Source organism: Chanos chanos, chromosome 6, assembly GCF_902362185.1.
Source record: "Chanos chanos chromosome 6, fChaCha1.1, whole genome shotgun sequence".
Taxonomy (NCBI): Eukaryota; Metazoa; Chordata; class Actinopteri; order Gonorynchiformes; family Chanidae; genus Chanos; species Chanos chanos.
This window is the reverse complement of record NC_044500.1, coordinates 12,817,058-12,830,220: the sequence shown is the minus strand read 5'-3', so window position 1 is coordinate 12,830,220 and position 13,163 is coordinate 12,817,058. Positions and strand designations below refer to the sequence as shown.

The 13,163-nt window shown below is 40.5% G+C and overlaps 1 protein-coding gene across 1 annotated transcript in view; it reads left to right on the top strand.

Annotated features, from left to right (window-relative positions):
- Positions 1-1,139: 1,139 nt before the first annotated feature.
- The window catches only part of ift80 (intraflagellar transport 80 homolog (Chlamydomonas)), a 46,579-nt gene continuing 34,555 nt past the window's right edge, over positions 1,140-13,163 (top strand). The window contains exons 1-7 of the mRNA XM_030777632.1: positions 1,140-1,176; positions 1,439-1,660; positions 4,191-4,301; positions 5,479-5,547; positions 9,354-9,463; positions 11,331-11,420; positions 11,720-11,857. Coding sequence (XP_030633492.1) covers positions 1,140-1,176; positions 1,439-1,660; positions 4,191-4,301; positions 5,479-5,547; positions 9,354-9,463; positions 11,331-11,420; positions 11,720-11,857 — 777 coding nt within the window. The remainder of the gene's footprint in view (positions 1,177-1,438; positions 1,661-4,190; positions 4,302-5,478; positions 5,548-9,353; positions 9,464-11,330; positions 11,421-11,719; positions 11,858-13,163) is intronic.

Sequence of the window (13,163 nt, the reverse complement as noted above, 5' to 3'; positions counted from 1 at the left end):
TATATACTATTGCAGTCACAAATTAAATGATATCAGGCCCATCTGAGCGTCATAATTTTCAATAAAAGTGACTTTAATAAAATATTTGTACAGGTTTGCTAGGAGGTGAACCAAATAAAAATAACCTAAATGACGTGTCGGAGCCGTTGCTTAGAGACGTTGTTAAGGGAGGAGAGAGTGGTTATCCTACCTTGCAAACTTAAAACAGTCGTAAAATGTGAAACTTCTCTTTCAAGGAACATTTTAGAAACTATTAGGAATTTTTGGGGATGGCTATAATTTTAAACATTCATAAATATTATCGAACGTCAAGTTTAAAATCATAGTTTTTATCTCTCAAATTTGATTTATTTCCAAGGAAGTTGCTCATTTCAAATCTCGCGACATTCTTCAGAGCACTTTTACCATCTGGAGGTAGGTTAAATTGCCTGCCAGGAATGTTAGCTTTAGCCGTAGTGTATGTGGGTTCACCAACACTGAACTCACACACGACTGAAAACTGGAAGAATTTTAACCCATGACGCAGTTGTCATAAACGAGGTGTACATTAGTCCACGAATCTGCTCAGTGGTCATGGATATTCTTGTTTGATTGTTGGCAAACAACCTGAAAGCTAAATGCTAACAGCGCCATCAGTAGATTAACAAAGCTAATTTAGTTACCCTAGCAACGGGATTTTAAACTGGATACTGCACTGTTAGGGTGCGACAGTAAGTACTTTCTAACAACGATCTGGAATTTAACATTGACGGATAAATTATGTTCGCTGTTATTACTGTTCATTTAACTTCATCTTATTGTAGGTTGGTGAGTTTATTCACCATCATATTGATTTACGTTTGATTAACCACTAGCTAACGTAACGTTAACGCTACGTGCTTTAATCGCGAATATGAATTTAAACAAGTTATTGTGATGTAACACAACTAAAATTACTCCTCCCGTTGGCTAGTTTTCCTTGTGTACGTTATTATAATAGAATAAGCAAAGAATACATTTATAGTTTTATATCATTTTGTTGTTAACAGCTCTGATTTATTATCACTGGTGGAATTAAATGTATGGTAATGTTTATAGTTTTTAAATGTTGAACTGTCATGTCTTTGCATGACCAGGTTGAGGACTCTAAGGACTCGAGAATGAGGCTGAAAACGTCACTATTTAAGGAGACAAAGCATATCCTTTGAAATCTCATGCCAAGAAAATAATCTTATATCATGTAATTACATGTGTATAATCTTGAAGGTAGTTCTCTTTTGATGTGCTGTTTATGTATTTGCTTCTGTTAAATATCAGAATATCAAATTTATTAGACCTCCCCCACTTATGAATATTCCCTCCTCAAGGGCACTCTAAATAATCATTCAAATAGGGTAGAAGACTGTTTGAGAATTCTGTGTAAGACACTAACCATACACCTGCCTTGACACCTACACACACAGAGAGCTTGTCAGCTGTGTTGGGTGGACCACTGCAGATGAACTTTACTCATGCAGTGAGGACCACCAGATAATTAAATGGAACCTACTGTCTAACGAGGCTACAGTAGTAGTGAAGCTACAGGATGACATCTATCCCATTGACTTACACTGGTTTCCCAAGACCACTGGTGGGAAGAAACAGGCACTGGCAGAGAGCTTTGTCCTTACAAGCACAGATGGTAATAGAGCCCTCTCTCAGCCTGCCTTGGGTTACTTCAAATACGGTTTTAAATATCAATACAATGCATAAAATGTTTGGACACTAAAGTTTAAGTTCATTACATGTTGATGGAATTGAATAGGGATTCTGATGGACTGATGAACTTGCTTGTAAGATTGTTTTACAACAGTGTAGCTTTTTTGTGGTTTGGTTGATTTTCAGTTTCATATGCATTCTGTTTCTGAAATGAAATCTTTAGTATTGAAATTCATTGTACAATTCATTTATATTGAAACTTTTAGTCACTGGTTCTGAGAGATTCAGCATTATTTTTATGCTGTTATCAGCTCAATATGCTTGCCAATACAAATGTTGAGTGACTTTTTGAAAGGATATTTAAAGGAAGTTTGCCCACTGAAATGCCATAGTTAATGTTTACGTCAAAATTAGCAAACGCCCAGTATGGGGAAGGAGTGGATGACAGACTTTCTCCTCTCAATTAAGGGTTGTGTCTTTACCCTTAGTTTAATACACAGTGTGCTCTATTTACACAATGGGTTTTTGTTCATTTAAATGCAGTCCCTACTATTGAGTTTAGGCTTAAATTTAAAGGGTTAAATGCAGTGATTTTATATATATATATATATATATATATATATATATATATATATATATATATATATATATATCAAGCTTGCGTATACAGCCATGAGGTTACCACAGTGCACACGATAAATCTGTACACCAGTTTCAATTTAATATGCAGTCAGTGATGCCCTGTTAGATGAAACATATGTAAGTTTACTCCTAGTTATTTTTTATTTCAAAAAGAGAGAAAAAGAAACTACCCTGATCTGTGATTGCATATTAATCATAGCAAGTGTCTGAGATAAGAACACTAGTAAACTGCCATCTACCCCCAAGACCCGATTTAAAAAAAAAAGGAGGGATGTCAGTGTTGGTCACAATTGTTTAAATATAATATTTAACTTATGAACAAGCTGTGTGAATTTCCCTCATGTTGACCTCTCCATCCCATCCACTTATCACATGTAAACATGGAGTGGAGACGCATGGCCATTGTGAGCGACGTGTGGTCACCACACTAATGGCAGTGTAGAGTTGCATAAACACATCCACAAACTGAAGCAGCAATTTAGTCTGGCAGTCCCCCGTAGCGATGAAAACTCTGTTCAGTCTGTGGACTCACTCTCACCCTTAGTTCAGTAGCTCTACCACAGACTAACTTGCAGGTTTTTTTCTTTCTTTGCTTTTTTTTTTTTTTTTTATTTCAGACAAACCTCCAACTACCGTCTTAGAGGAAGGACGTCTTCATTTTGTTTAGAGAAGAATTCTCTTAACATTGACCGTACAGAAGATCAGATTTGTTTTTCATTAGAACTCGACATATTGTTTGCACTGGCGCAATAATTTGTCATATATGCAAAAAAAAAAAGTTGCAATATTGAGAGATCTGACCTGCTCGATTCTTTGATGTTATGAACAACATAACTTGTGCCCCTGAAAACATATACACCTACATCAAATTTCAAATGTCACATCTCCATGGTTTCAGCTCTCTGCTGCCTCTCAAGCTTCTGAAATGGTTAAACAGAAACCACAGATGTATAACTTTTGGTGGGTGGGGAAAAATCATACAGTAACTTTTGTGGTTTTCTCCAGCCTCATTCACTGCGTGGGCCTCACAAGCTCAGTGCAGATACATGTTAAACCTGACCCTGGTACTTATTGCTGATTGACTGAGATCACCACTAAGAATGGTTAAAAGATGTGGAGCCTCCCAAAAGACACTGTATAGAAATTTCCGCTTGTATAAAAAAAAAAAAAAAGAAAAGAAAAAAGGAAAAAAAATGTTTTGTCGTTTTTATATAATATGTCTTTTAACATAACATTTTATGCTTGTGTACTTACTACCTGCTTTTCTGGGTTGACAGCGTTCACTTTTGTTCGGAGATCCAAATATAGCAACGGCAGAGAGCGGCAGCATGCTGATTTGCAGTTTTAGGCAACCAGAAATTACATAGAACATTCAGAATTTTTTAATATGCACCGCCACAAAGTATATGGTTGGCTAGTGTCTTTGATAACTGTCTCCATGCCTGATCACTCTCTGTCTCTGGCACACAGGAGACCTTTTTTTCTTTAAATCTTAGCAACATTCAGTGTTCCCCTCTTCTGTAGGGAAATTGGAAAATTTCCTGAAAGTTACCTTCAGTGTGGTACAATCTGTGCTTTTTGCTATTATAGTCTTACTAATGAAGTGTGTGGGTGTGTGTGTGTGCCATCAGCCATAACTACATTCCAAGGGAATTTACATCACACAGGTTTTTTTTTTTTTAATAATTTACTCAAGAGTAACCCTCACAAACAACACACCTCTGTCATGAAAGAACAATCTAACGGAATACGTTTTTTTGCAATTAGTTTTTCCTGCTCTCAGAATTCTCACGACAAATGTGGTTGGCAGTGCCCATACTGAGTGCATTCAGAATGTATGCCGTCACATGTGCATGGTTTTCTGTGTTTAGGGAAGTTCCATTTGGCTACTAAAACAGGCCGCTTAGAGAAGAGTGTGGAGGCACATCGTGGAGCTGTGCTAGCAGGACGCTGGAACTACGACGGCACCGCTCTCATCACAGGTCAGCCCAAGTGCCCTTAATTGCTTTAGGCCTCTGAGTTAGTGATTGTTCACATACATGCATATTTGTCTTGATCAAAAATCGTCGGTGACACCGCTCACAAACAAAACCCTCAGAAGCATTTTACAGACATAGTGGTACATTTGTACACCGGTCTGATTTAATCATCTGTTTTATTAATAAATTCCCTCCTTTAAAAATATAGGAAACCCTTCTGAATATCACAGCCTTTTACTGAAGAAATGTGTGGACAACATATGCGACCATCAACTTCAGTCACCCTCTTTTCTAACTCCTTTTTTCATTTAGATTAAAATGTTTGTTAGAGGTTTCCAGACTTCTACTTCTTATTCTTTATCCTGGAAATTGAATTTTTAATCTTGATTATCTTGGCTTCATGGTCAAAGTGATAGAATTAAACACGTAAAATCGAAGATATTTAGACGCTAAACGCTGAAACATAGAGCTTGCGAGAAAAAGAACCCAACACCTTAGCGTTGTTGACAGGAAATGTCATTCTCCCTTCGCTGCACAAATAGCCTGTCAGAGTTGTACAACAAACGGCATTTGTGATATTTGGAGACGCAGAGTGTTAAATTTTTTTTTTTTTTTTGCAGTGTTAGTTGCTCAAATATGTATTTTACCAGATGATAGTATTTAATGAAAATGTGTACATTCATGAAAAGAAAAAAAAAAAACATGACTTGATATAAAATGACTGGAAAAAGGCCAGTTTGAACCGGATCTAGAGGTACACCTCAGGTGTAATATTTATGATAGAGAAAAATGCCATGTGTAGCAGTACTCTCAGCTACATGTATAAACAGAGCCGTGCCACAGAAACCCTGTAGGTGTTGCGTTTGTTTGAAGTAGCAAATGGTGATTTTTTTTACTTTGCATATGATTGTGTTTTATCTGTGTTTGCATTTTGCGGTTTTGTGTGTGTGGGTGTCCTATCTATATGCTGTGGGCATGTACATCGTTGCTAAGGAGCTGTTTGTGATAATTATCTTGTGATGTAACTTTGTTTTTTTTTTTGGTTGTTGTGTTTTTTCTTGGGTTTTTTTTGGTTTGTTTGTTTGTTCCTGTCATCTGCATTTAGCTCCATTTTTGCCCTTGCACTCTATAATATTACTTGATGGATGTAACCTGGTTAACTTTTTTCTTCTTCTCTTAGCTGGTGAGGATGGACAGATCAAGATCTGGTCTAAAAGTGGGATGCTGAGGTCCACCCTTGCGCAACAAGGTAAAAACACGACAACCGGACAAAGCAACTCAGATAAGAACTTGCACAACCATGCTAACACGAACAGACCTGATGTTTCATTACAATTACATGACTATACCGTAGTCTGGAGGGAGATTTGGTTGAATTAAGCATCACAGCTCTGACACAGTCAAGAGAGGTCCTACTTTGTACGTATCAGCTGTATAGCAACCATTCAGTTCTCTGTGTATTTATTTTTTGTTTGTTTGTATTTTGGTATTTTGGTCAATAGTAAAGATGCAACAACTGTGAACCCTTCTGCTACACGAGGAAATGGAGTCGATGTTTCGCAGCGCAGATGGATAATTAGTACATTAATTACATTGGATGTGTTATGGCCTCTTTTAATTAAATGTGATGAGTTCAGTTGCTTAAAATGGAAAGTAAGGAAAAAGCAGGGAACTTGGAAGGAAATACTTGCTCTTTTATATTAGAGGGACTACCTCCTACAGCTCAAATTTTTATAAATTCTTCATTTTCATTTTATTGAAACTGTAGATTGCACACGCCAATAGACTTTTAAAAATTCTGTCATCTGCACTCTAGAATTTGAGTAGCAGAAAGTTTAAGAGAGGAAAAAAGGGACCTCGGTAAAAATTTGTTAAGCTGAAAGCAACACAGAGCGACCCATTTTGGAGTCATTCACCAACATCAGCCCAGGTACACATCTGACTGTTTGCCTAACTGGACAGAAGCAAAGAAAACTCAATGCGGCACCTTGACAGCGCATCCTTTTTCACAAGCTGTAGCGATAGGTTTTCACATATATCTTATGTTTCGTACCAGTGGTATCATGGAACTGAGGTCGGTAAATGTGTTAAGTTATTCACTTTACCGTGTCACAACCACGCTAAATGTATGTGACAAAAATGTAACCTGTTATAGAGCGCTCATTAGGTAAAAGTTCGTTTGGTAAAAATTCACTGTGGAATCAGTCGCTTGGAGGTAAGGAATATATGAGGTAGGGTTGCCAACTTTCTCGCTATCAAATGAGGGACAAAAGGTGGCTAATGCGAGACAGTCGGCAACCCTACCTCCATGGCCAACTGAGAACTCCGGACAGCGTAAAGTACAGAGGGCTTTCTCCGAGACACCGCTGACGGCTTTGACCCACGTCTTTTTCGCTTCCCGTTGTTTGTTGTGGCTGCACAGTCTTTTCTTTTTTTGCAGGTTTGTCTATATCTGCAGTTCTATCCATATGTGCACGTGCCAAACCGACCGAACAACGCCGGATGTAACCGAAACTTTTTTTTCCTTTGCGAGAATTGGCACATTTACGGTATATGTACAAATGATGCGCGTGAGGGCGCCTGTGATTGGACGACAGGTGATTGACAGGCCTCACCTGTGGCGTGATCAGCACATGGTCTGCTATTGCTATCTAGGATCTGTAAGGATCTGGTGAATCACCAGACAGCACTCTTACAGATCCTAGATCTGATGGCGATTACAGAGTAGAGTAGCAGTCAATATACGGGACAAACTAATTTAGCCCAATATAGGGGATGTCCCGGCCAATGGGGGACAGTTGGCAACCTTAGTATGAGGACGCGTGATGGAATCTTATGTACGGTGGAAAAGTCCTCTAGAAGAGGCTGATATTTTCCTCCTGATGTGACCTTGACAAGGCGCTGAAGCTGACAGCCCGTACGTTGCTCTGGATGAGAGCGTGAGAGAGGCATTTTAAATGTAAATATAATCCTCTACACGTGCCGTTAACTTTCCCGACAGTCTCACCCAACAACGGTGCGTTTTCAACATCAAGCAAGTTCCCAATACGTTTTCCAGGCTACGTCCCCATTCCGCCTGAGCATATAGATTTCAGTGTATATTCTGTCATGCATTCACGTCTTTCTGCACACGGGTATTCGAGGTTATAAAGTCAACAATCAGTTGTCTATAAAATGATTTTTGAATTGTGTGTGTTTATCTTAAACTGTCTCATGAATTAGCACTATTTAAAAAGCAAAAAAAAAAAAAAAAACTGAAAGAGACTCTATGTTATATATGCTTCATCCTGACAAAATGATTTAAGATGATGACAATCATCTCCAAAATTGCACATTGGCTTGGAACTGGCTCAGGACTATTAGGGTGTAATGTTGGATCCAGTCGTGATATGAATCAGTCCGCCAGTTCCATTTCATTAAAAGCTTCATAAAGTCTTAGAGGTTTATTGGAGTGGAGTTTTATTAAAAGCCATATAAAAGATTCCTAATGATACACTTCTCTATTTTTACCGATCACACACGCACATATGGTTCAACGTAATTGATTGCTCAATTATTTGCATTTGAATTTTAAATGTACCTCCTTAAGCTGTGTGTCTAATTAATATTATCAAATACTTCATGGGAGTTGTAGTGTCATCAATAGAAGTGCTGTTTCTCAGGTCGCTGCTATTTCTCCTTTGTATTGTTGGGTAATATCAGCGCACGGGTGTAGGATGAGATTTGAAAAGCTCTCTGACAAAAATTTGAACAACTGTTTGCCAGGCGAGAGAAAGTAACTTTTGACTTCCCTTTAGGCGGGTAAAACACGTGAAGAACCGCTTTTGAACCTGAAAAGTTTATCACTGCAGGAGAAATCCAAGTATTTGATTTTTTTTTTTTTAAAGAACTATGACAGATTTCCATATATCATGCTGTGTAGTCCATCGGAGTTTTTGTGTAGCATGTATGTATTTTATCTTTTAGATAAATACTCACTCTCTTTTACTGTCTTCAAACTGGGTCTCCCTTTTTCAATGGGAGGAGTCTCAGGTACTGCTGGGGGCCATCAGTGTGCTTGGAGGAGTGATGATGTAATCCTGACCCATTTTTCTGAGGAGGGAAGGAGGAAAGAAGGAGGAAGGGAAAGAAAGAGAGAGGGAGAGAGAGAGAGAGAGTGAGTGAGTGAGTGAGTGAGTGAGAGCTAGAGAGAGGAGGTGTGGAGAGGGAGAGCAGAGGGAACTCATCACAACCCTCTCTCATTGCCTTTTGTCAGCCTGGGACCATGTGACCTCTTGGCATTTGTGAGAAACCACAAGCACCTGGAGCAGGGTTAAATGTCTTTTCTCTCTCTCTCTCTCTCTCTCTCTCTCTCTCCCCCCTCACTCATACACACGTCTTGTTTCAGCCAGGTTTCTCTTGCTCAGCTGCGTCTCTTTATGTGGTGTACTCTGATGTGTGCTGTACTGCAGCAGTTCTTGCAGTTTTTCAAGCTGAAAGAATTGGGCACAACACTTTCCTTTACTGACACACACACACATACACACACAAAAAAAACACAAGATGGTGTACTTTTTGTTGTTGTTGTTGTTGTTGATAATGCTCATTGTTCTTTACAAACAACCCTGTTTTCTTTGATTGTACAGTATTTTTCCTGTCCCAGAAAAAGACAGTTTAGGAAGCTAATTAAGCTTCAGATCCTCTCTTTTTGTGGGTAGACCTCTGTAAATGTTTTGTGTCAGACTGAAAACATTGAGATTTTGTTTGACTCATAGCCTTATTAAAGTCAAGGGTGTTCTCTTGAAGATTTTGTGTGTTTAGAAAATGAGTCGACAGCATCACTGATACCTTGGTGTTCTCTCTCTCTCTCTCTCTCTCTCTCTCTCTCTCTCTCTCTCTCTCTCTCTCTCTCTCACTCATACACTCACACACACACACACACACACACACACTCTTTCGCACCTTTTCTTTCTCTCTGTCTTCCTCTCTCTCACACACACACACACTCTCTCGCTCCCTCTCTCTCTCTCTCTCTCTCTCTCTCCCTCTTTCTCTCTCTCTCTCTCTCTCACTCAGGATCTCCAGTGTACTCAGTGGCCTGGGCTCCAGACTCTGACAGGATTCTCTACACGTCTGGCAGGCAGCTTATCATCAAACCCCTGCAGCCCAGCTCCAAAGTGCTGCAGGTACACACACAGCACACACAACATATTAGGCACCAGTCGCTCTGACTACACAACGGCACTACCTCAGCAAATGCTATCTTAAAAACAAAGATGTACACTCATGTTTTACATGGTACATTTGTGCAATCCCTGTTTTAAAATCATATGTGCGTTTCCAAACATTTACATCAGTTAAATTCTGTATTGGTTTTTGTTTGATTCTTAGTTAGACGTTTTGCACTCAAGATTGAAATCGGAAAATTTTCAATACACATTATCCTCTGAATGTGGAAAGAGACACAGATAGAGAGAAAGAGAGAAACCTATGCACTGTATGTGTGTGAGGGTTTGCCAGAGGATTGAAGACTTGACACCCCGGTGAATATTTTTCCTCGGTGTGTGTGTACGTGTATTTATTGTTGTACTGAGCGCTGAACTGCGCCAGGGACCTTAAGTAAACACCCTGGGGTTTAGCTAGGGCTCCCCCATCCAAACCCTCCCTGAGCACCAGCTGTCATTGTGAGGAGAACCCCCCCCCCCCCCCCCATGACCTCCTGACCCCCTGCTCTCCTGCTAACCTCAGCCACGGAAAAGCCTCAAGTGGGAGGGGCATGTGTGTGCCTGTGTCAGTCCTGGGTCAAACATACTCGGAGTAGAATAATGCATCTGAACGTTTGAGATTATTTCTATTTGAAGAACATTAAGCAGTTAAACACTCAGAGAGCCTCAAGTGCTAAAAATGTCTAGATTATATGTTGTGTGTGTGTGTGTGTGTGTGCACGCGCATGTGTGCGTTTGCATGTGCGTGCGTGCGTGTGTGTGTGTGTATGTTCAGGGTAAAGGAAAGCTGGATGGCTGGATTGGGGTTTTCTTTTCCACATTGTGCTGTCAGACACGACTCTTGTGGCCATGTTCTATAATTCATAATTCCGAACACTAATAAAATGTGAGTGTATTATTGAAGGTTTGTCTTTAATGTGAAAGAGAGAGGGGTCCAGAGGCATGGAAGCGGGTTGTGACCCTTATCCCCATGGCCAACTGTGAACACGCTCCCCTGTTTTCAATTACAACAAGTCCAAACAATTACCGTAACACAGAACAGATTGGCTAACCTGTCAGCTGGTTCTGCGCGTGTCTCGGAAAGCCTCTCTCTCTCTCTCTCTCTCTCTCTCTCTCTCTATGTCTCTCTCTCTCTCTCTCTCTCTCTCTCTCTCCCCCTCCCTCTCTCTCTTTCAACTTAATCTGTCATACCCTTAAGTGTCCTTAAACATCTGCTTTTGACCATCTTATACTCTCTCTCTCTCTCGCTCTCTCTCTCTCTCGCTCTCTCTCTCTCTCGCTCTCTCTCTCTCTCTCTCTCTCTCTTCTCATTGTCTCCATTACTGCTCAGTCCAGGTATTGTTGTATGTCAGATATGTTTATGTTTAGTTGGGGCATACCTAGACACTCACATCGACTCAGCTCCTAACTTTGGTTACAAGTGCTTTGCTCTATAGAAGTGTTTCAGCTGTATCTTTATGCCCAAGAATGTCAGACGACTTCAGTTAATTGACACAGTTAAGACCATAAGAAAGTGTTCATGACTTAAAAAAAAGTTTCATTCAGGTCTTGTTCTGGGTTGCTCCGGTGTTAGGTGTGATACGACCTTGGGGGGGTCGGGGGGGGGGGGGGGGGGGGCTGAAGATAAGGTCTGTTGTTTGTTAGTTGAGGTGTGATCTACATTTTATTGCTTGAGAATTTCTTTGTACTCCTGTAAACATCTGTGGCACTTCTTCTTTACAATGCCCCCTCTCTTTCTCCCTCTGTCTCTTTTTCTCTCTCTCTCTCTGTCTTTCTCTCTCTGTCTTTCTCTCTCTGTTTTTCTCTCTCTCTCTCTCTCTCTCTATAGTGGAAAGCTCATGACGGCATCATTCTGAAAGTGGACTGGAACTCAGTGAATGACCTGATACTGTCTGGTGGAGAGGACTGTAAATATAAGGTACTTATACAGGAGTGTGTGTGTGTCTCGCACCTGAGTCAAGACTATCCACGTGTTTATATCAGCCCCCGTCTTTGATTTTTAATAACCCGACACGCATAAATTTATGATTTCTCACGAGGCTGTTGCGAAAGTTTATTTGTAATATAACACCTTTGTGCCTCGGTCAATCACTAGTGAGACAAAAAGTTATTTATGTTGGCAGCTGTAAACCAGAGGAGCGGACGAGTCATCCAGCGTAGAGTAGACTGCTAATGCCGTCCCCTCTCTCTCTCTCTCTCTCTCTCTCTCTTTGTGAGGTGTGGGACAGTTATGGACGTCTCCTCTATTCTTCTTCATCTCACGACTACCCCATCACCTCTGTGGCGTGGTCTCCTGACGGAGAACTGTTTGCTGTGGGCTCCTTCAACACACTGCGACTGTGTGACAAGACAGGGGTAAGACAACACTTCCACCCCCTAACGAAAAAAAAAACAAAAAAGAAAGAAAGAAATCCTTTCACATAGGTTCGGAGTGTCTGATCAAGGCATCGTAATACACTGCAGCGTTTTAATAGTTCCACAAACCATGTTTTTGTAACCATTCAAACCCATAAAACACTCAAGGGTTTTAACCCCCCCCCCCCCCCCCCCCCCCCCCAACCCTTTCTCAGTCGCTTTCGTCCAACTGACAGCGTAACCATCCTGTTTACCATCACTCTCAGTCTTACACTGAGTAAATCACACATTTGTTCATCATGTCGTCAATATCATAATCACATGGAGCAAAAGAAACGCATCGTTTTATGGAAATTACTGATGTGTTACATTTGGCAAATCAACAGTCATTTGAAGAGTGAGGTCATACATTGTTCTTTGCGTTTGGTTTTCTAATTTCAAAAGTATCAAACATATACGCTTCTTGCGTCGGCTTGCTCGGTGTTTTCAGTATTAGTGTGTTCAACTGATTCAGCAATGTCTACAAGCTGACATTTAGATGGCAACAAGTGTGTTGGTGTAAGAGACACGTTGTGCCTGCCTGTGTGTGTATGTATGTGTGTATGTGTGTGTGTGTGTGTGTGTGTGTGTGTGTCTGTGTCTGTGTCTGTGTATGCGCGCGCGCGTACGATGTAATTCTATCGTTCGTCAGTCCCGGTCTCACAGCTGCGTGTACACTGCCTCCTAAACCCACCTTTCAGCAGTGTGTGAGGGTGTGAGAGCTGACTACCACAACACGGGGTTCAGCAATGCCATGAAAGCCCACGGGTCAAACTGCCCTCATGAGTCACACCGAGACCGTATTAGTGTGGAGTAAAATAGTCAGTCAGTTTTACGATGTTTCTGTGCTATTTTTACCACTAACTGTGTTAATTATATGGTGCCCAGCTTTGGGCTGTCTTAAACCCACAATCATTTTAATAGATACAATGAATGACCTAATATTTTCTGAACTTAGACATTTCGTTCTTTCAGAATTCTTTTTCACATCCGACGAAAGGGGTTTAGCCGGTGTCTGCGCGTCTCAGGTGTAGCGTTTCTGTGTGTGTGTTGTCTGAAAGACAGACTCTGCTGCTTCTTTCCAGCGAAAGGATGGCACGTTTGAATGTGTTTATGCAGTGTAATGTAATTGCCTCCTCGAATCCTTAGAAGCCTCAGAGAGGACTGTAGCTTATCGTAGGTTTTCTGTTTGATGTTGTGGCTAGAAAGAGAAAAAGAGGAGGAGGACAGAACTAGCGGAGGAAAAAAAAAAAGAAAAGAAAAGAAA